This window comes from Cydia strobilella, chromosome 18, assembly GCF_947568885.1.
Source record: "Cydia strobilella chromosome 18, ilCydStro3.1, whole genome shotgun sequence".
In the NCBI taxonomy this organism is placed as follows: domain Eukaryota; kingdom Metazoa; phylum Arthropoda; class Insecta; order Lepidoptera; family Tortricidae; genus Cydia; species Cydia strobilella.
In genome coordinates, this window is record NC_086058.1 from 7,331,613 (window position 1) to 7,353,674 (window position 22,062).

At 39.0% G+C, this 22,062-nt stretch overlaps 2 protein-coding genes across 2 annotated transcripts; one reads left to right on the forward strand and one right to left on the reverse strand.

Moving 5' to 3' along the window:
• Nucleotides 1-1,004: 1,004 nt before the first annotated feature.
• On the reverse strand, nucleotides 1,005-16,505 carry LOC134749765 (mitotic spindle assembly checkpoint protein MAD1). Its single transcript, XM_063684797.1, has 14 exons — nucleotides 16,258-16,505; nucleotides 16,028-16,188; nucleotides 15,719-15,907; nucleotides 13,914-14,072; nucleotides 12,847-13,041; nucleotides 12,025-12,207; nucleotides 11,780-11,953; nucleotides 11,453-11,595; nucleotides 10,205-10,368; nucleotides 8,906-9,042; nucleotides 8,241-8,318; nucleotides 6,455-6,561; nucleotides 4,193-4,291; nucleotides 1,005-3,665 (listed from the first exon to the last, which is right to left on the reverse strand). Exons 1-14 carry the CDS (start codon nucleotides 16,397-16,399, stop codon nucleotides 3,446-3,448), a joined length of 2,151 nt encoding a protein of 716 aa, XP_063540867.1. The 5' UTR covers nucleotides 16,400-16,505; the 3' UTR covers nucleotides 1,005-3,445.
• Nucleotides 16,506-16,801: 296 nt separating this feature from the next.
• On the forward strand, nucleotides 16,802-22,026 carry LOC134749614 (protein arginine N-methyltransferase 6). Its single transcript, XM_063684631.1, has 6 exons — nucleotides 16,802-16,966; nucleotides 17,053-17,289; nucleotides 17,777-17,970; nucleotides 18,800-19,011; nucleotides 20,006-20,231; nucleotides 21,784-22,026. The coding sequence occupies exons 1-6, from the start codon at nucleotides 16,922-16,924 to the stop codon at nucleotides 21,974-21,976; spliced, it is 1,107 nt and encodes a 368-aa protein (XP_063540701.1). The 5' UTR covers nucleotides 16,802-16,921; the 3' UTR covers nucleotides 21,977-22,026.
• The last annotated feature ends 36 nt before the right edge of the window (nucleotides 22,027-22,062 follow it).

A 22,062-nucleotide genomic window follows, 5' to 3' on the forward strand; every position in this document is an offset into this window, starting at 1 on the left:
TTCTTTGATGTATCCATTTGTGTCATTCAAACTCTTTTTTAACGCGCGTTGTTCATTAAAAATAAAAACCGGCCAAGTGCGAGTCGGACTCGCGCACGAAGGGTTCCGTACCATTACGGAAAAAAACAGCAAAAAAATCACGTTTGTTGTATGGGAGCCCCATTTAAATATTTATATTATTCTGTTTTTAGTATTTGTTGTTATAGCGGCAACAGAAATACATCATCTGTGAAAATTTCAACTGTCTAGCTATCACGGTTCATGAGATACGGCCTGGTGACAGATGGACAGCGGAGTCTTAGTAATAGGGTCCCGTTTTTACCCTTTGGGTACGGAACCCTAATGATCACACACGGCGTATGAACAAGAAGCCAGAAAAGGCAAGGATTTGAAGGATTTCTTCCGCAGCAGTGCAGTATCATAAAACTTGATGCACCGAATTTACTCGCGTGCTTCTACAAGGTCTATGAGCACGGAGCTACGGTTGCACGGAGCGGGTTAACAAAAAATAGTATGAGCTACCTCAGAATAATAACTAAAGCATGAGCAACGCTAACTGGCAAGGACGCGTGAGACGGATTTTACCTACAATTGCACCCGCGTGCGTGTGACCGCGGCTGCTATTTAGCGGACGCCCTAATTGAGGTAAAACCGCGGGCTACGCACTAACCTGCGTCCCTTAGATAGATTTGAATCTTTGTAATCGTTTTTAGAGTGCATCCGATCCGAGGTATAGTAAGATGCCGACGCCGACTTCATTTATTAATAACCCTTTTCCGCATAGCAAGATTGATCGACCACATGCGTGTCAATAACATTTTAACCCTAGTGTTCCTACTTATGGTTCAAATTAGATTGAACTCACGTAAAAATGTACTTGTCTTCAAACAATCGCCAAAACTTATTTTTTGGAATTTATATGGATCTTTTTGGCAAACCTTCTACATTGGAGCGGCCTAGAAGGGTTAAGGCATCTGAACGAGCTATTGCAATAACACTATCAATCGTATTTATAGAAAATTTATTACAACACTTATCTGTGTCTGTACACTGATGGTTGATAAATTCATATTTAGCATACATTAGAGATTACCAATTAGGAATGTCACTTATATGAAACACATTAAGGGTCCCCGGCAAGCTCGGTTCTCCATACAAACGTAGTTACGCTCTCATTTTAAAACGAGTAGCTAGTTTGCTTTGAAACTTTGTACTTACAATAGGATAAGGTAAATCTATGTCTGTAATTAGTTTTGTATAGCTTCAGATACCATAGTTAAAAAATATAGCGAATTTTAGTTTTTCATACAAAACTTGTTATTGCTCTATTTCGTTTGTTTTATAAACTGGAGCTATATAAACTAATTGCAGGCCTAGATATACCTCGTGGTATTGTATGTGCAAAGTTTCATTACAATCCAACACGTAGTTTTAAAATGAGAACGAAACTCCGTTTGTATGGGAAGGTGAAATTCGGCCGAGCTTGCCGGGGACTCTTAAACAGTCAAAATTAAATAATATACAACTGAATATTACTTTCCAGACAACTTATACATTTTAGAAACTTGGCAATCAATTATACTGAAAACAAACCAACTTGTCAGTAGAAAAAGGCGCGAAATTCGAATTTTCTATGAGAAGTCAACTCTTAGCGTCTACATTTTTTAAATTTGCCGCTTTGTTCTACTGACCAGGTGGCTGTGCCAGAGTATTATTAAGACTATGTTCCGAATTAAGCTCACAGCGCTCACAGCACGCTCACGATCGGACCGATTCACACTCATAGCGTTTACATGATTTAAGATATCGTGACGTCATTGATGACGTCAATGGACGGCGCTCACTGTGCTCACACTCCCAGGCGTAAGCACCTTGAGCGCAAACGTGAATCTGTCCGATCGCCAGCGTGCTGTGAGCGTAATTCGGAACATAGCCTTCTACTACGATTAACGAACAAAATTACAATTCAGTTGACGTTGACATGAATATTTTGGTAATGGTAATTAATTGTAATAACTGAAAACTTGTTACTACTAGGCATAGGCTGAAGTTGATATACTTAGACCGAAAGAATATAAAACTAATAGGGAATATTACGCGAAACTGCGAAGGGGGCGCCACTACCACAATCTGAGGGTCTATCGCGAAACAAGAAAATCGAAATTTCGTTATCTAACATCTCTGTCACTCTTGCATATTCGAGCGATAAAGAGGCAGATAAATTTCGGATTCGCGTTTCCCGGTAGGTCCTCTGTAAACAAACCGCCTTGATGCATCAATGTCATATTTTATTATCTCTGAAAACTTGTCAAAAACCTGTTAAAGGTAAAGTATGTATAAGTTACTCTATGGTTTACTATAAAGGCTAGTGCTGCACTGGTGGCAGAACATTGCAGTAATATCCCCTATTTAAAGTACATAGCAACTTCAGTGTTTTCTTATTAAAGTACAGAGTACCGATATGCACCTCCTACTTAAATAATTATTATAATAATATTTACTAGTTACTAGTATTTACATTGCGATTTTTATACCATAGAAGTTTAACGAGTTACCAATGCTAATCAATAAAAATGTACAAAAAAGATTTTTAAGTAAAATTTATACTGACTGTTTTTAAACAAGTTAAAGTACTAAGAGCAACACACTTTACACACTTAACTTATATCATTGCAATAAAGTTTACGTTACGAATTATCAGTTAACTGTGTCGACGGTGGTACGTTTATAAATCACAATATTTTATACAATTAGTAACTCAGCAACTCACATATTACTTGAGAGAATACCATCCATCCGCGAATTAGGTTGATATTCTTTATAAATACTATGAATGATACACTCCTAGATGTAACTGGGCTAAGTATAGCTTTACATATGAATGTCTGTATAATGAAATGTTGAATATGGGGAAGAATAATGGAAGTACAGATACTTCTTTGTAATAATAATAATTGCTTTTGATTTAGTACACAATTTACAATAATTATACTAATGTGAAAAACAGCTCTTAATGATATAACAAACAATAAGTTTTTGTTTTAGACTATATTATAACTCCTAGCCATGCTATTTAGAAATGGACAATGTTGAGAGAGTTCAACATTATATCACTTTTTTTTTCTATTAGCCACGTCTTACCTCTAGTACTGAGCCTTCAGAATAATTCACATATCTGACTGTAAACCAAACAAACCTTTTCGTTTCGTGCAAAACACATTAAATAAAACATTTGTTCTGAAATATTTACACTACCAATCGGCCATACCATACCAAAGGCTAAAAAGTGTGATAGAAAAGTTTGGGCTAAGACAACCGCAATGTTTGAAGCCCGGTTCATCACTTATCATGAAAATCCTTTTCACATTCACAATCTCTTAATACTTACTAGTTACCACACCATATCACATCACTCACTGTATCTATAACTAGTCTATCCCTCTTATCAGTCAGATTCCTCTACATCTTGCTGCATAGTAGTTCTTGTGAACAGTTCTAAAGTCAGAGCGCTAAGGAACATGGGTATGGACCTGTGATGGTGTAGATGTAACTCTACTAGATCCTCTAATGTTGCGGAATAGTCTGTGTGCACCATCTCGATTCCGTCGTCGCATAGAGTAAAAGTTAGATATTCTTCTGCCGATTCTGCGTACATGTTAGATATTCTGAAAAGTAAACAGAAAAAAATTGAGTCAAAGCAAGAAGAAAGCCCCAAAGTGTTATATTTAACTCTTCGACACGGTACCGTATGGGTCACGAGTGTCAATATTATCGAGATACTCGCGAAGCATCCAGTATCTTCTGAAAGCATTTTGTGTCTTAAGTCTTAAGCCCTCGAATCCGTGTACGAGGAAACTATTAGAAAAAAATAATTCCGGCGCGCGAACGGTTAATCCATGCTCACATTATCTATAATCCAATGACACTCGACTTATTCCGTTTTTATGTTTTGTACATTTCAGATATGTGGATGAAGGTTGCAGTGGCGGGGCATCCATACCACTGGATTCCCATGGGCTTGCCTATTTCATGACAACTGAGCACTTTACCCTACTCGTACAAGTCTCAGAGAACAAGCTCAAAGCTCATAACTTGACCAACTGATGATTCACGAGCCGCCACAGGTAAGGTAGAATAAATAACTTTATTTAATACAGTGTAATAAAATGGTTAATTAATCAGTGACACTTGCCTATAATTCTTATGTCCGGTTCTGTCGACCTTGTAGCCCAGTAACATGTAACACACGTCCCTGTACTCTTGCGCCGATGACATGAACTCTTCTTTCATTCTAAAACACACATGATCACTACAATTAATACTTGGTTCATACTCACGCAGAAATAACAAAAAAAGGCTCTTTTGTTCCCGAAAGATAAAAATACTGACATTAATTTCTGATTGTATCTTGTATCGACAAAAACTGCTTTCGACTTTGGTTTTAAAATAAGGGCCCAACTGGTGCGTTGCTTCGCGTCGTCGTAACGCATTTAATTGGGCATGTCATGAAAAATTTATGCCAAATATCGCAGCATCGACGCTGCGAAAAAACGCAACGCAACGCACCCGAGGCCGGCTTAGGCGTTTTTTCCCCCATGATGTTTACTTTCACGAACATAAAGGGCAAATAAGAACCCAATTCCTGTTGACCTCGTGGGACCCGGTCACTTCATAGGTATTGAATCTAAGAGCTATGTAATATTCTAAGACGTGGGGCCACACGAAGCCAAATACAAATGATGAATACTATAATGTTAATCAGATTACATTTAAAAATTAAAAGTAAGTATATATAATATGTCATTCAATACATTTAACGTAAAGTTATGGTATGTATATTCAATGCAGCTACAAGCAAGGATATAAAAGGTTATAAAGTGGTTATAAGTAACTAGTTACATAGTATTTTTAGTAGGTAACGGGAAATTGTGATTAATAACTGTAGAGCGATTATTCCATAGCTGTAATTGTACAGTATCTTTTCAATATAAAATTACCCGCTAACTATAAGGTCAATATTTTGAGGTCAAATTCTACTATTGTGTAAACCAGATAAACTTATAATCCCTTTGTTAAGGTTAAGACAATTAAATTAATGTACAATAATCTTTGTGCACTTCAGTAGTTTTCATGCTTTCATGCTTAGTTGATGTTATAGAAGGAGATATCGCAAAATCTATCACCATTGTTCTCAAACATATGTGCTGTCAATCACAAAGATTCAGGAAAATTCAATATATTAAACCGGGTCACTTACGATTATAGAGTCGATGAAAGATGATGAGTCGGTGAAGTGGTTCAATATATTTAATATGTCAGTGCCTCACGGAAGTTTTGTTATTAAAATTCAGGAAAATTACTGTGGCGCATAACCTAAAATAACTAGCGGCTCAAGCTAAAGAAAGTAAACATGAACTTGAAATGAAGAAGAAATAAGTACATATAGACAGCAATTCTACGTTTGTATTTATGTAAGTACCGTTAGTATATATCCGCCGTCTCAGGCAGATCGGCTTCGCTCCTGCCGACGGCGATAAAAAAGTATTTATATGCACCTTTTGTGCTTTTATATTTAGACTGCGAGCCATGCGCAAATTTCATCAGTCATCGCCTCCCGGGCGAAAACTCGTATAGCGGTTAGCGGCTATGAATGATGAACCCTCGTGAACGTAAGCTGCCGCTCCGTTGGTGGGTTGAGGAATGGCAGCAAATAAAGTCTATAAAAAAAACCGGGAGGCGATTGGTCATGGAAATCTGTTCCTGGCCCGCGGTCTAATTGTTAATAAAAGTTAGCTTTAAAATAACAAGTATTGTTTATATTCATTCTCTTTATTTGTCGATTTCTAACCTCTAGCTAATATTTTGTCTTCGATGAAACGTAACAGTATCATTACCGTAATAATATTGGACACTCAGTAATAAACTTTTATACAAAATAGGGATGTTGACATGAATCGCGAATATATAAAATGTTATGGTTTAACCATAGCAGGGAATATTAGAATGATGATTCATCATTCTAATTCATCATTGATAAGTGTAAATATGCGTAATAAATTAATTAAAAGTATTTAAAATAATGCCCAGCATCAAGTGACTGCAAACGCAAATCGGAGCGCGTGACGTCACGGTGTGAGAAACACGCACAGACAAGTTGTCAAACCTGGTGGTCCTCTGGCACTAACAGCTGTTTGTTTAACACATCGTGACGTCATCAAGATCACGTGACAGCATGGAGCGTTTTTGCGCGAAATTTAAACACTAAACTAATTCGTCGATTTTTTATGAATAAAAATGTAAAAAAAATTTTTTTGCGATTAGCGTACGCGTGTATCTATAAAATGAAAACACTTGTCAACTTTAAAAAATTGTCAACATCCCTATTAGTTAGTCCGTCAGTAAGTCCGAGTTAACATCAATTCAAAAGGCGCGAATGTATTTGAATAAAACATACCTTTGCAGTTTAATTTGGCTGTTCTCAAGCTGCTGCCTCAACTGTGCCAGTTCCTCGGGATTACCGCGCGACCCGCCTTCTCTCAGAGCTGCCTTTAACTTCTTTATCTAAACCAAAGACGATTCACGAGTTAGTTATGCAAAAGATAAGACACATTCGCTGGAGATGAGTTGAAAATAATGTCACTCTAACATTAAGAATTTATTGCGTAAGGTCGACGATGGTTTAACAAGAACAAGCTGAAATCTGGCTTTATTACACGTCAAAAAATGGTTTTTACTGATAGTGAAAAATGGAATAACTAAACGTTAAGAAAACAATAATTATAGAAACCTAATATATTATACAGGATGATGTCTGGGTCGTGATCCAAAACCCCTTTTTTCTGACTGTAAATGATCCACATTATCATATGGTAGTATTTGATTAAAAGATACTCGTAGCGTCGCGTTTTGAGACTCGTAGTTAAATTTTTCTTATTGTTTAAGTAAAATTAGTCATTTATTTATTCAATATTGCATTGTCATGTACATAATAAGGTGTTACATTTTATATAGCCAGTTCATGACACCCTGTAAGGGCACACAATAGTACAGTTTTTCTATTCTATTAATTCTAATTTACACATTGCAATTAAGGTAACATCATAAAATTAACATATTAGCGTATCAGTGGTTTAGTAACCTATTAGTTAGTCTCATAAATTAATTTAGTAACTTCAACAATATCAACGTCAACAATGCACCGATACAATAATTTCTGATTGAATTAACTTTAAATATTATATATACCACAGAATATATAATAGTACTAGGTACAGAAGATTCACTCCCTAACAAAATGAGACTACTACGCGCAAGGCGGCGCAAGCGCGTGCAGGCGTCCGTTCCATAGCGGTGTGCGGCAATTACTATGGCAGAACCTCAAAATTGAGGCGGCCGCAGGTACTTGTAGCGACGCGACGAAATCGCGAAGTGAGACACGCCTGCTTATACTAAGTTATCAATAATCATGGTCACCCTATGACTTTTGACATACGCTGTATGGAAAGCGACAAGACGTCACATTGAGTAGGGCGACCAAATTGTATGCAAAAATATTTTTTTCTACTTGTCATCTGAAAAATTATCATCATATTATTCACAACGACGGGACTTAATCGCGTAAAATAAGTCATTGCAAATAAGCCATTGAAATAAAAAAACAGAAATTTTAATCGAGACGAAGGTTTTAAGATCTCATCCACATGGAACCCAGTCATTAGTAAGTGTAAGTGAAAACAAATATCGAATATTGTGAGTGTTGTGTGTCGACCCGGTGACATCCCTAGTGCACAAAATGTTCAAGTTAATAAACAAGACCAAGTGCGGGTAGTTCGAAAAACTCGCGCGCCTAGAAGATGTCGATGTCAACTTTAGCCAGTGTTCTTCGAGATCACGGGGACAACGCCGTCCTCGAAACGTCGAAGGTAAATTTAAAACTTATTTTACGCGATTAAGTCCCGTCGTTGTGAATAATAATGAGTAAAAATACTGAAAGTTGAAATCAAAATTATCATCATTATTGGTGATAAACAATAATTATCAACATGATTAGGCTCATCTGTGAATTCTGTATGATGTCTTGTTTTTTTTCTACACGACCCCGAAATACGCAAACGCAAGTTTGGCGAACCTAGTATAAGTTTAAATGTATTATACTTTTTTGAAAAAAAAAATGAAAAAATTAAAATCATCCTGTATTAGGTACCACTACACAAATAAACAATAATTTTATCAAATCGTACCTCTTCATTGGCTGCCTCTAAGTCACCCTGAACTTGTTTATGTGCTATGGCGGCTGGATTATCAGCCAAGTGTATCACCTGAAACAATAAACAAAATTTTACTTGAGTGCTTTTATTTATATTACATACCTTTGTATACGTTATTTAACACAGAGTAACGGTCACGTCGGCTCCATTCCACTAACGCTGTAGTTGTAGGAGGGGTTTATAAATTGAGCTTGTTTACTCAAAGTCTCAAGAATACAATACCATTGAGTGGTAAACCACAAATTAGGATAACTACCTCGTAGTTAAAGCAGACTATAACCGCCTTGAAATATTAGTATAGATTAACGACTCTATTTTTTTAACAATAGACTACAAAATACATTAATGAAATAATGGCTAACATAACTTTTTTTGCATTTTACAACCGACACTCAAAGTGACTAATGTGGATATGACTTCACAAAAGATTGAATATGATATTATCTTTTTACACCATTTTAACCCCGTTCAACAAGGAATAAGGTTAAAAATTATACATGCAATGCAGTTCTAAGTTATTTTGTAAGTAACTGGTTGGCGGCTACGAGAACAAAAGCAGATAATAGTATTGTAATAATACAATGCCGTTGTTAGTACAGGTAAGTGAATGAGCTTAGATGAAATGGTCTAAACTATACCTTAGTGGAGGGCACGTTGAGCCTCTCGAGCTGCGCCTGCAGGTTGTCGCGCTGCGCGCGCAGCTTGCCGGTGTCGCGCCGCGCTGCCTCCGCCTCGTCGCGCCACTTGCTCACTTCTGCTCGGAGACCTTCCACCACTGTAGCAAAATGCGATACGTAAAAAAACCGGCCAAGTGCGAGTCGGAGGCACGTTTCTTGTATGGGAGCCCCACCCAAATATTTATTTGACAGACAGACAGACAGACAGCGGAGTCTTAGTAATAGGGTCCCGTTTTCACCCTAATTAATTAATTTAAATGATAGAAAAATTTAATTGAACATGTTATGAACAGTTTTTAATGTTGTTAAAATATATTTTATTGTTGTATAATATCTACTGCGGATGGAGTATCGAGACAAACCTTACTGGTTTAACGATACAATTGTAATCAGGCATGATTCAAACTTGCGACCTTTTGGAACACCGGTGTAATCACTCTTAACCTACTAGAAGCGTGCAAATTTCCATATTGCTTTGTCTCAGTATTCCGTGATGTTACCTGTGGCGTGCGAGGTCTGGTCGTGCATGTTGAGCAGGTCGCGGTAGCCCTGCAGCGCGCGCTCGAGCTGCTCCACGCGCGCGGACAGCAGCGCCGCGCTGCCCGTGCCCGCCTCCGTCAGCTGTGGCCAGCACACACGGTACGTGTCTCACCTGTGGCGTGCGAGGTCTGGTCGTGCATGTTGAGCAGGTCGCGGTAGCCCTGCAGCGCGCGCTCGAGCTGCTCCACGCGCGCGGACAGCAGCGCCGCGCTGCCCGTGCCCGCCTCCGTCAGCTGTGGCCAGCACACACGGTACGTGTCTCACCTGTGGCGTGCGAGGTCTGGTCGTGCATGTTGAGCAGGTCGCGGTAGCCCTGCAGCGCGCGCTCGAGCTGCTCCACGCGCGCGGACAGCAGCGCCGCGCTGCCCGTGCCCGCCTCCGTCAGCTGTGGCCAGCACACACGGTACGTGTCTCACCTGTGGCGTGCGAGGTCTGGTCGTGCATGTTGAGCAGGTCGCGGTAGCCCTGCAGCGCGCGCTCGAGCTGCTCCACGCGCGCGGACAGCAGCGCCGCGCTGCCCGTGCCCGCCTCCGTCAGCTGTGGCCAGCACACACGGTACGTGTCTCACCTGTGGCGTGCGAGGTCTGGTCGTGCATGTTGAGCAGGTCGCGGTAGCCCTGCAGCGCGCGCTCGAGCTGCTCCACGCGCGCGGACAGCAGCGCCGCGCTGCCCGTGCCCGCCTCCGTCAGCTGTGGCCAGCACACACGGTACGTGTCTCACCTGTGGCGTGCGAGGTCTGGTCGTGCATGTTGAGCAGGTCGCGGTAGCCCTGCAGCGCGCGCTCGAGCTGCTCCACGCGCGCGGACAGCAGCGCCGCGCTGCCCGTGCCCGCCTCGCCCGTCAGCGTCACCGTCAGCTCCTTCTCGTAGCAGTCTAGCTGTTGTCTGAAGAACAACATGAAATTAAGGATCTTGGAACATTAACTCGCCCAAAGATCCGCTTACATCTAGCCTAATCAGCACAATAATCGCATAAAACGCACATGAGTGCTAGCGCGTGGTAGGATAGTCAGGACGAATGTTAGAAAGCACGCACGCGAGCTGTATGCAGGTGAAGTTGCCATATGAAAAAAAATCTTGATAAGAGTCCGGACATCACCGGACAATTCCTGGACAGTCATTTCTTGTAAAATCCGCACATGTCAGGGGAAATCCTGACGTATGGCGATTGGCAACCCTATATGCAGGTAGTACTAGAGTAAGTACGCGCAACGCGTAGAGATCACAGGAGCACACATATGCAAATAGGATGCAAGTGTATGTAATGCAGTATTAGCGAGCCTTCCGCAAACAGACACATTCGCGATATGTGGATCAAGATTTAGCAAAACTGCCGCACCTGCAACATTTACCTACGAACCGCTCACACAATAAGCGTGAGCAAACTACGAAACCGCGCTATTGGTTAACATGTGGTTAACATGAAAACGGATACCTATTAGAAATGATATTTTTAAAATCTTAAGCAATAGTATATCACAAACATCAAGTGGTGGTAAGTATTAGCAAAGAGGATATAATAAGATAGAGCGGTACCGTCATAGTACATTTAAAACGTTAAAATGTATTTAGATATGGATAAATGTTTTTTTTATTTGCATTAATTATTTTTATATGATTTTGACCCATGTTCTTTAACGGATATGCGTTAAAATTATAAATAACAAACGAAACCGTCAACGCCCTAGAGGGTGTCGTATAGATACGAGAGCAGGCCAAAGATAGTGGCGCCATCTGATCGAGAATAAAATTTTCGTGATTTTCGAGGCACGTTTTTTCCTTAGACTGTATCCATCTATTACGCAGTTATATCTATCTTTGCGCGAACAGAACGCACGCGACCGGCGGGGCGACGAGCGGCAGGTCAAGGTCATTCAAACGTTGCGCTCAACCAAATACCTGAACATCCTTGAACGGCCGCTCATCGCCCCGCCATCACCAGTCGCGTGCGTCAAGTCCGTGGCCTTACCTGTAACTGTCACGCTCCCTGGTGACGAGTAGCAGCCGTTTCTGCAGCCTATGGATGAGGCTTTCTTGCGTCTTCCGGACGGTCATGAGATCGTTCAGCTTCGTCGTCGCCTTGTCTCTCTCGTACTTCAGAGTTGCTACATCCTGTTGTATGTAAAATTCTGATAATAATAATAAGTATCAAGATTAACAAAATACGTATTACCTATATGTATACGTTAAATTTAAAATAAGGAAAAATGTGAGTAATTCTTACCCAATTATTGGAATAATACTTGCAAGGAATTTAAAAATATAAAAAGTAAATAGTCTGCATCTCATCTCATACCTCAGTGACCTGCGCCAGCTGCGACTGCGCCTGCGACTGTCCGGCCACGGCGGACAGCTGGCCGGACAGCGCCGCGTCCAGCGCAGAACGTAGCGCACGCGCCGTGTCCGCGCCGTGAGCGCGCCCCGCGGTGCGCCACTCCGCGAGGGACGCTTCTACTGACGCTAGCTTCACCTGCCACAGGAAAAAGGTAATGTACAAAGCTCAAAACAATGCAAATGGCGCTACAGTAATGCAATACAAACCTTAGCCTCATGGAGCTCCTGCTGAGCAGGCTGCAGAGCCTCGACTCTGCTGGTCAGCTGATGCACCTGCTCTTCAAGCAGCATTTTGTTACCAATGTTATCCCGCAAGGAGCGTTCCGCCGCGCGCAGCCGAGCGACTTCTTTTTCTAATTCAGCCATGTTGCTTAGCCGTTTTTGCGCCGTCTGAAGTTAGAAATAGCTAATCGAGTTTTTATTCGTAGGATTAGACTTGGCACTGACAGAGAAAGTCTATCTATACTTTGTTAGAATGAGATGAATGCAACTGTGTCAAGAAACAATGTATTCAAGACAAATGTAACTTTGTTTTTAAAATATTTGCAGTGCATTCTAAATAAACTTGCATAAAATTACATGCAAAAACCGGCCAAGTTCGAGTCAGACTCGCGCACGAAGGGTTCCGTACCATTACGCAAAAAACGGCAAATTACGTTTGTTGTATGGGAGCCCCACTTAAATATTTATTTTATTCTGTTTTTAGTATTTGTTGTTATAGCGGCAACAGAATACATCATCTGTGCAATTTCAACTATGACAGACAGACGGACAGTGGAGTCTTAGTAATAGGGTCCCGTTTTTACCCTTTGGGTATGCAACCCTAAATAAAACATACACAACAAAATGCCTACGGAAACCAAAGAAAGACCTATTTTGCGGAACCATAAAAGCATTTTATATAGTGTGATCTTATTGCAAGTTACTTAAATGTGTTTAAAGATAATTATAAAATAAATTCTATTTTGAACTAAGTAATCTTAGGTGTAATCCTACAAATATTAGTGTCAAAAATTACTCTAAAAATACCTTAGCCTGTTGTTGCCAATCTTTATAAGAGTCTTTCTCATACTGCAGTTCTTTCAGCTTGCTATTGGCCTGTTGCAACTCAAATGTCTGCTTCTCCAACTGGCTCCGGAGATTGGTGCACTGCTCTGCCCGGCTGGTCTGTTTGGCTAGCTCTTTCTTTAACATTTCTACTTCAGCCTGGGCACCTTCTAAGGCCTGTGAAAATAGTTCTCAAGTAATTTCTACTGTGTGAGCGAGACAGTGCTATGCACATTATTTAGTGATGTCCCGTTTGCACACCGCCGCGGCGCGTGGGCAGGGTTCGAAATTATCCAGATAATTATAGTCTTTGATAATTATCTGACAAATATTGGATAATTATCCCAGGTATGGATGGTGCTATATTTATTTTCTATAAATTCATTGATAGTAAAAAATAATGTACAAATAAAGACTGACCTAATATTGATTAGTTTTTTATTAACCATTGAATTGAAATTAAGAGTATGTAACAATCTAATTCTATTTCGTAAATTTTAGTTTATTATCAAATCGATTAATTATTCTTTCGAACTCTGCGCGTGGGCCTGCGTGAGTGTGACCAAACCGTAAAATTAATAATTATTATTTAAAATCAGACTAACTGAGTCATCAGCCGATAGACGTCCACTGCTGGACATAGGCCTCCCCCAAGGCTAACTGAGAGTATGGAGTGTTAAATAATAGTTTTAATGCATTATACTTTATAGCCTATTGTTGAGTATACTCAATGAATGATTACAATATCACAAAGTCATAATTGGCAATACAACAATACAATACAAATCCTTTTTATTGCACAACCTCATAATGAATGTACATGGAAACACATAAAACATGAAGACAGAGCATAAATTTACAAACCTGGAGTTACCATGGTTACCAGTACAACGTGACCCTGAGTTAACGGTTAACCCCGGGTTAGTGGGATGGTGCAAGTGGCGCTAAAAAACTATACTCAACTTTGCCAAGTGCCCCATTTGCATCGGAACAGTGAGTGTATATTGGTGTCTTTTGTTACAATGGATTTTTACAGCATAGAGTTTTACCTGCAATAATTCATCCATGTCTTTCTTCATTTCCGAAACCTGGTCCTTATTGCTCACATTGGCCTCCAGCAGCTTGTCTTTCAGCTCTGCTACGTACCTCTGGAGCTCTCCTTTCTCTAATTCCCATTTTGCTTTGCTCTCCTTGTGCTCTTTTACTGTCTGGAAGTAAACAAACCAAAATATGTTTTAGCTATAAACACTCTACCTAAGAAAACTTAAGACATCCGATCAGTTTTTCTTTAAAGTATTTGGGTTTTGGGTTTATATTCAAAAAGTGAGGTCTTATAGTATATTGCATATTTATTCAACTTGCCTATTTTATTATGAGACCTTAATAAGGGAGGATATTTACCTTTTACTTTATTAATACCCAGTTACAGTTTTAAATGCTTCACGGTTAGTTTCACTAGACTTATATTGACCATGATTACCTTTTGTAATCCTTAATCCTTAGGTAATCACGGTCTATATCCCAGTCAATATAAGTCTAGTAATACCCAGTTTTCCATAATTTTATATTATACAATTGTTTTGTAAGTTATTAGAATAGAATAGAATAGAATAGAAGATGCTTTATTCAAAAACGCTTAATTTAAATCTTAACTAATAACACTGACATAGATTGCTGGTTATAAAGCGTTCCTGAAATGGTCTCCACTCAGCTTCATGTCAAGGAACCTATGAGGCCCCCGACGCTGGTCTTCCGTGGAAACCCTTCCGAGAGAGCGCAACAAATACAACTTAAATATAATTACAACAGCTATACGAATCAAATATAAAATAAATAAATATATATATAATACTACAGCTATACAAATTAAATATAATTTTAGTTGAATTATTATAACTATTGATCCACATTAAAATATAAAAACTATTGACCAGTACAGTAGCAGTCATACTTCTTTTATTTGTACAATTAGATCCACTTAGAAGCCAGAAACACATAACACCTAAGTACACATAAGTACACAAAAATAATTAGCACAGACTTAACAACGATTTTTCTGTACACTTAAAATGTATTTTTTGTAATTCACTTTGAACGAATTTACTGACAATGAGTTCCTAAGAGGAGGCGGTATATTATTCCAGCATTTCGTGGCAGTGTATTTAAAGCTGCCGCGAAATGCGGCGGTGCTGTGCCGTGGACAAAGCAAACGAGTAGCTCCCCTAATATGCCTTTGTGAAAAAGTTAATTTTTCGAATAGATATTGTGGCGTCATTGTCCTTACAATACCAAAAAGCAAACAGGCGAGATGCGTTGCACGTCGCGACTCCATATTCATTAACCCGCTATTATTTAGGTAAGGAGTAACATGGCTTCGAGGTGGAATGTAAAAACAAAAACGTGCACATGCATTTTGCACACGCTGTATTAGCTTTTTGGTTTTTGACAACAGACAGCCACCTATAACAGTATCGGCATAATTGAGTTTTGACAATATCAAAGATTCACACAGAGATATTCTGACTTCAGTACTCAAATACCTATGCACGTTATATAATATTTTGAGTCTATAAAAACATACTCGAGAGGTCTCTACTACATGGTTGTGAAATCTGAGGTTACCGTCCATCAGGACACCCAAGTTCCTTACTTCTGCTACCTGCTCAATACATTGACCGCCGACTTCAATCGTGGGGTTGAAGTTTAAAATCTTGCGCCTCTGTTTCTCAGTACCCAATATTAGAAATTTGGACTTTTGTGGGTTTAAAACTAGGCTATTTTTGTTGGACCACTGGGTTATATTATAACTAAATTACAATAAAATTTTAAAATAAATTTAATAACAAATACTCACTTCACACAACTCATCTTTTAACTCCTGCTCCCGTCTTCTGATAGTGTTTAGACGGTCCTCCATGTCCGACAAAGCCCGCTCGTCTCTTTTATGTTGTTCCATCAAAGACGCCTTCTCTTCTTCAAATAGGATCTGCATCTCTTTCCGAATTGTATGCTGATGGTTCACCCTGGCTTCCAGCTTTGTTATCTGTAAATGTGTGGGACTAAGTATACGTACACTTGCCATTATATACAAATGCTAAAAATGTGATGTGATTCTTAGAAGTTGCAACAGTAAACATGTAGTAGAACCCAATTAAATAAGAACCTGAGCCTTGGCTGCTATCAAGTCTATCTTCATCCTCTTAGCTTCCCATGGTGACGGAGGAATTGACGTAGAGCTGTCGGTACGCTGACGCTTGTCAGGTGTAGCTTCAGCAACGCTCATTCTGGACTTCCTTTTACCCATCGACAATAGGTTAGATAAGCCTGTAAATAAAACAGAATTTAACTAAATCCCTAACAAATAAACAAATTTATGCCTTTAACTAACAATACCTTCTTTAATAGATTGATTACTATCCGTGAAATTCATTTTTGTAGACGCCGACAACTTCTCTTTTGGCGGATCGGTGTTTATCACACGCCTGAAAGGCTCCAACACATCTTGGTAAAGAGACATATCGCCTTCTTTAGCCATTGTAGCTAATTATATGATAAAACGAACGAAGAGAATTTGTTAGAACATCATTAAGATTATTAAAGCATAAAATAAAATCACGATACGCTTAACGCTACTCTACTCCGCGCCGTGCCGAGCCAATCATGAGCCAATTTCTTTTTTTCGTTTTTTTTTTCTTGAACGAACGCACAGACTAGAAAATACAACAGGTAAAAAAATGAGTGATTGATTGAATGAAATGCTAGTGCTGTACACGGGTTTCGATATTGGTTTCGGCGTTCATAATCGATTAGTCGACCATATATGAAATCATCGCAACAAAATCAGCTTTTTAAACAGTGACTTAAACAATCGCCGTAGTATGTCATTGTCAATTTGACGTTTCTCATATTCTCATTTATTTTTCTCAATCTATGTTTTGCTAGTTTGCACCTCAGACCTAAATATTGGATTGTGTTAGAAGTGATTTTCAAATAAATAGGGCATGGATTTCAAGTTTTACAATTAAATATTCTTTTTAACTAAGAAAACCTGCTAAAAATGGATATTCATGAAGATTACTTTTGCAGCTATGAAGATTTCGAGGTTACCTTTTCTACTGCACTTTTTATTTTATTCTCTAAAATCCTAAAATTATCCGTGAATACCTAATAAAATATGTTAAAAATCAGGTTCACAGGTTAATGATTGATGATGAGCCTCGAACGCGTGCCTATCAGAAAGCCATATTGGACAATAAGGCCTATTTCAAAGACAAAGTTGTTATGGATGTGGGCTGCGGTACGGGAATCCTTTCAATATTTTGTGCCCAAGCTGGCGCGAAAAAAGTATACGCTGTTGAAGCAAGTAGTCTTGCTAATGTAGCTAAGGACATTGTTAAAGAGAATAAGTTTGAAGAAGTTATTGAGGTAATTAATATTTCATAATTTGTTAACATGTTCCCTGGTGGTAACGGCTATAGCCAAGTAGATTCAAACTGTAAGATTGACCAGTACGGCTATTCGCCTTAAATACCGCCGGAATATGTTAAGAATGTTTTTGTCACAAGCTTCTGCTAATAAAAAATACTGAGCCCTCCCCACTTATTACTCAAAAATCTAGAACATTGTCACATCCTAAATTTGGCCATATCAAAAATCAGCAATTTTTTTATATGAAATATCAATTGACCACTAACCTCTTCGTGGAAAAAATCTTTGTGGAAAGTCACCACTTTTTTTTTTCATTTCCCTCTTACCTTTTATTTATTTATTTGATACACTAGAAGCTCTTGGAGCTGATGCGTGTATATCGAGCACTTGTATTTTATTTTGCACTTTTCTAAGTTCTAAAATGTGTATCTAGTCTATTTTTATGTGTTAGTATTGATGTCTAAACCCCATTTAACAATTCCAGGTAATACACAGTAAAGTGGAAGATGTAGTTCTACCCAACAACATCAAGGTAGATGCCCTGGTATCAGAGTGGATGGGCTTCTACCTACTGCATGAGGGCATGCTGGATTCTGTGCTTTTTGCCAGACACAAGTTCTTGAAAGAGGGTGGGGAGATGTTTCCAGAGACTGCTACTATTTATGTAGCTCCATGTAGGTAAGGCATTATGGAATACATTCATCTTTCAATTGGTTGATATTTTAATAAATCTTTTAAGAGATAAGAATTTTTACTTCAACCTAATTAGCCCCACACAATAAACCCCAGAAGGTCAGGGTGTTCTGGGTCAGAACAATGCAATAACACAAAATTAGACTGAAGGCCGGCAATGCACTTACAACCTCTCTGGTGTTGCAAGTGTCCATGGGCAGCGGTAATCAGGCGAGTCTGCTCATTAGCCTCCTATATCATAAAAAAGAACCCCTTTATTGTTATTTTGAAGATTGAAGAGGCTAGTAAATTACAAAAAATAAACTAATATGTCTATGTGTGTGTGTATGTCTATGGGTGTGAGTTGGATATTACACACATACATACGTGTATGTATGTGTGTGTGTGTGTGTGTGTGTAATATGGTGTGTGTTATGCTTGTGTGTGTTTGTGTATGTAAAAATCTGGACTTACTTTTCAAGTACTTCTGTTTGTGGTGGTGACTTAACTACTTACTAATTATTATGGTTCTGAGGTTCTGACTACCAGGGACCCGTTTATCAAAAGCTTGTAGCTTGTAATACAAGTGGAAGTCCCTTTTTGACAGCTTTTGTTAGAAAGCGACTTCCACTTGTATTACAAGCTACAAGCTTTTGATAAACGGGCCCCAGTAATCTGATAGTAAGAGAGGTATTCAATTCAATTTATTTATTTACAAGACAACAATGGCCCATAATGGTTAGTAACAATTAAGATTAAAAACTAAACAGACAGCAATAACTATATTATCACCTAGGTATTAAGTTCATAATTTGATCCAAGAAAAACATTTCAGTGTTAAATCATTGTACCAAAAATGGGACAATGTATATGGAGTCTCAATGTCAGCATTTGGCAAGCAGCTCCGAGCAAGCAAGTGCAACAAGCCAGAGATCCTGACCATTGGAGCTGATGACCTCCTGGGGGAGGAGGTGGCTATGGCCTGGATCAATTTGAAGGAAGACATGCCTGAAGACTTGGATTCTTACAGCATACAGCATGTTGTAGGTATGTTTGCAGATTTTAATAATGGAAATAAGCATATTTTGTACATTGTGCTCTTTTTTTTTGCTTTAATGCCGTACAACATACGCATAATATGCAGAGAAGTTGGCCCTAACTGTATAGTCAAGTTTACAAACAACTTTACAGGACGATGTTCCAATAATAAATTATTGTCGAGGCTCGGAAATAGCTACTTGCTGGCTGAGGATTTGTTATAAACGAACGACCTTTTTTTTTATCTTTATTTATTTATAGAGGGTTTTAAGTTTTAAACAAATGCCACCCTCATAGTGGCTCTCTAAAAAAACTACAACAGACTAACTTTCACTATTTCTAAGTTGAATGATGTCTTTGACCATATTATAAAGAAGCCCAGCCTCTTCTGAGGCTGGACAAGCCAGGATACTATTGACCCTGCCGAGGTCATAGCACCTGACATTAAGCAGTCGACGCTGCGCAGCACCTCGGCGACATTCCATTGTAACATGAAACACGTCTTCAACTACTCCGCATAAATTACATTTGGGCGAGTCAACTTTACGCATCATAAACGCATAGCTATTTAAAGGAATGTGGCCAGATCGCAATCTAAGAGCAACAATTAAATTCTGCCTGTTCATCCTACAGAAAGAGAACCATGGAGCACGAGGGAGTGTGGGAACGACCTTGGGAGTCTGTTTAATTGAATCCGAAGCCAGCAGTAGCCTTCCGGCCGAGTCATATATAGTGCTTTTCTCAAAAATTATTTGCACCACCTTATTGTCAGTGTCTTAAATCCCACTAACCCGGAGCTTAAGCGGTTAAACCGTTAACACAGTGTCAAATTGTACTGGTAACTATGGTAACTCCAGGTTAGTGGAATGGTACAAGTGGCGCTTATAGGTGTGTAAATATATTCTTGGAACTAATGTTCCAAAAATAAAAATGTTTGTGAACTGACCTGTACCTTTTTGCTTGCACCTTTTTTATTCTATTAATTGATTTGTAATCTTTACAGTGGCTAACAAAGCAGGTTCATACCAAGGCATCTGTGTCTGGTTTGACTGCATGTTCCCCGAGTTATCCAGCGAGGTTGGCAGGGAAGTCCTAAGCACCAGTCCCTCAAGCCCAGAGACCCATTGGAAGCAGACCGTTATTGTGCTGCCGGATCAACAGGAGGTGGAGGCTGCAGAGCCTATTGCGTTTCAGTTGGATATTAATAGGGACCAGTTGAGTGGGAGAAGGTTGGTGAACTGATTTTAGTATTCTGTGCAGAGGGCCTACCGCGAACCCCGAACGAAAGTTTTACCTCTTTGACGCACTTGTTAATTCGTACAGACGATACCCGGCGATAAATACATATTGCACATCGGTCTTTAGAAAGACAATATTGGAGACAAGACAACGAAAAGATAAAGAGAAAGAAACAACGCTCTACGAAGCCGAAATTCCGATGTGCAGTATTTATCGCGTAAGTGCGACAGAGAGACAAAACTTCGTTCGTGGTAGGCCCTCTGGTGTATTTTTTTGAAATAACACGCGTTAATATTGATGCCGCAAATTGGACAGCCGTAGTAACTTGCGCTGAACCTGTGTTTTGTCTGAACTGCGATAAACTGTGTTTTTATATCACAGAGAGGTACTAAGACAATACAATTAGTTATCATCATAGGGTAATCCATCATTCTTTTGTACAGTCGCCATCAGATATACCGGAGCGGCGAAGGTGCTCACAAATATCTGAGCACGCCTCTATTGTCAAGGCGTTAGAGTGCTTGTTCAAGTATTGTGAATTCCTTGGCTACTCCGATAGATTACTAAACTGACATGTCGGTTAGACAATTTGGAGTAATTGCACTTAGTATCTGGCTTAAGAGGCCGGTGTCGATTTTAGTCGCAAACATGTAAAATTGATAGATTTAGTCCGTGAAATTTTACACCTTTTGTTACCTAATTTAAATAACAAGTACTGGTTTCTATTAGCACGTCTTCTTATCTTACCTTTTATCAGATAATTTTTTTGAAAACAGACTCACTAAATTAGTAATGTTTGCTTTTCTGATGGACGTTTAGGTAAACGCGCGTAAAGCACTGATTTTGTCGCTCTTATTTGTAAATTTCGTAATGTTTGGACTGCTAAACATGGTAATTTTGTATTACACATATCCTGTACTTGACGATTATCAGAGTACATTTTTATTATTATGACTTTGAAGTAGTGTAAATGAACGTTAGACGAAATCAATTTTCTCCAGAAATTACTTCAAAACAAGTGACAATTTCTCTAAAAATCGACTTAATTTCAACGTAATTTTGATACTTAAAACAATCTACAACATTTGCTGAAACTATTCTTATACATCAATTTGTATAATTTACCACAATGATTTTTTGATGAATTTTTAAAAACTGCCCCTTCTCTTCATGCATTACCGGTGACGCACGCCCGCGACCTCATTATTAAAAGGCAAGATGAGAAGACGTGCTAATAGAAATCAATACTTGTTATTTAGATATTACGTAACAAAACGTGTATAATTTCAACGACTAAATCTATCAATTTTACATTTTTGCTCCAAAATCGACTACGGCCTCTTAAAAACAAGGTTCAGGTATCATGCCGTAACTAGATTGTCAAGCGCTAAAAACAAATTATAGTTACCACAAAACAACGCCGTACGTTATCTACTTCAGCTGTCAAGTTTTCAGCTATAACTGCACTAGTTTCCACTCTTAAGTATTCCTTGCCCTATGGTCAAAAGCAAACCTAGTTAATATTCATTCACATTATTTCAGATATAATCTCCAGCTTACAATGCAAGACCCCAACGAGGTAGAACATCCCCTGCCATGCTCCTGTGACATGACCAAATGCATCCTAATAAAGACATTCATGAAACAGTCGGAACAGCACGCTGCAGAAGCTAAGGTGTCTGATGGTTTAGTCGAAGAGGATATTGACGATGATATGGAGGCGGGAGATAGCTGAAATAAAAAGGTTTTGTTATAAATACTTTTTTATTTTTTAGTAACAGTTACAGCCACATTCTTAACTATAACCACAGAATAAGTAAT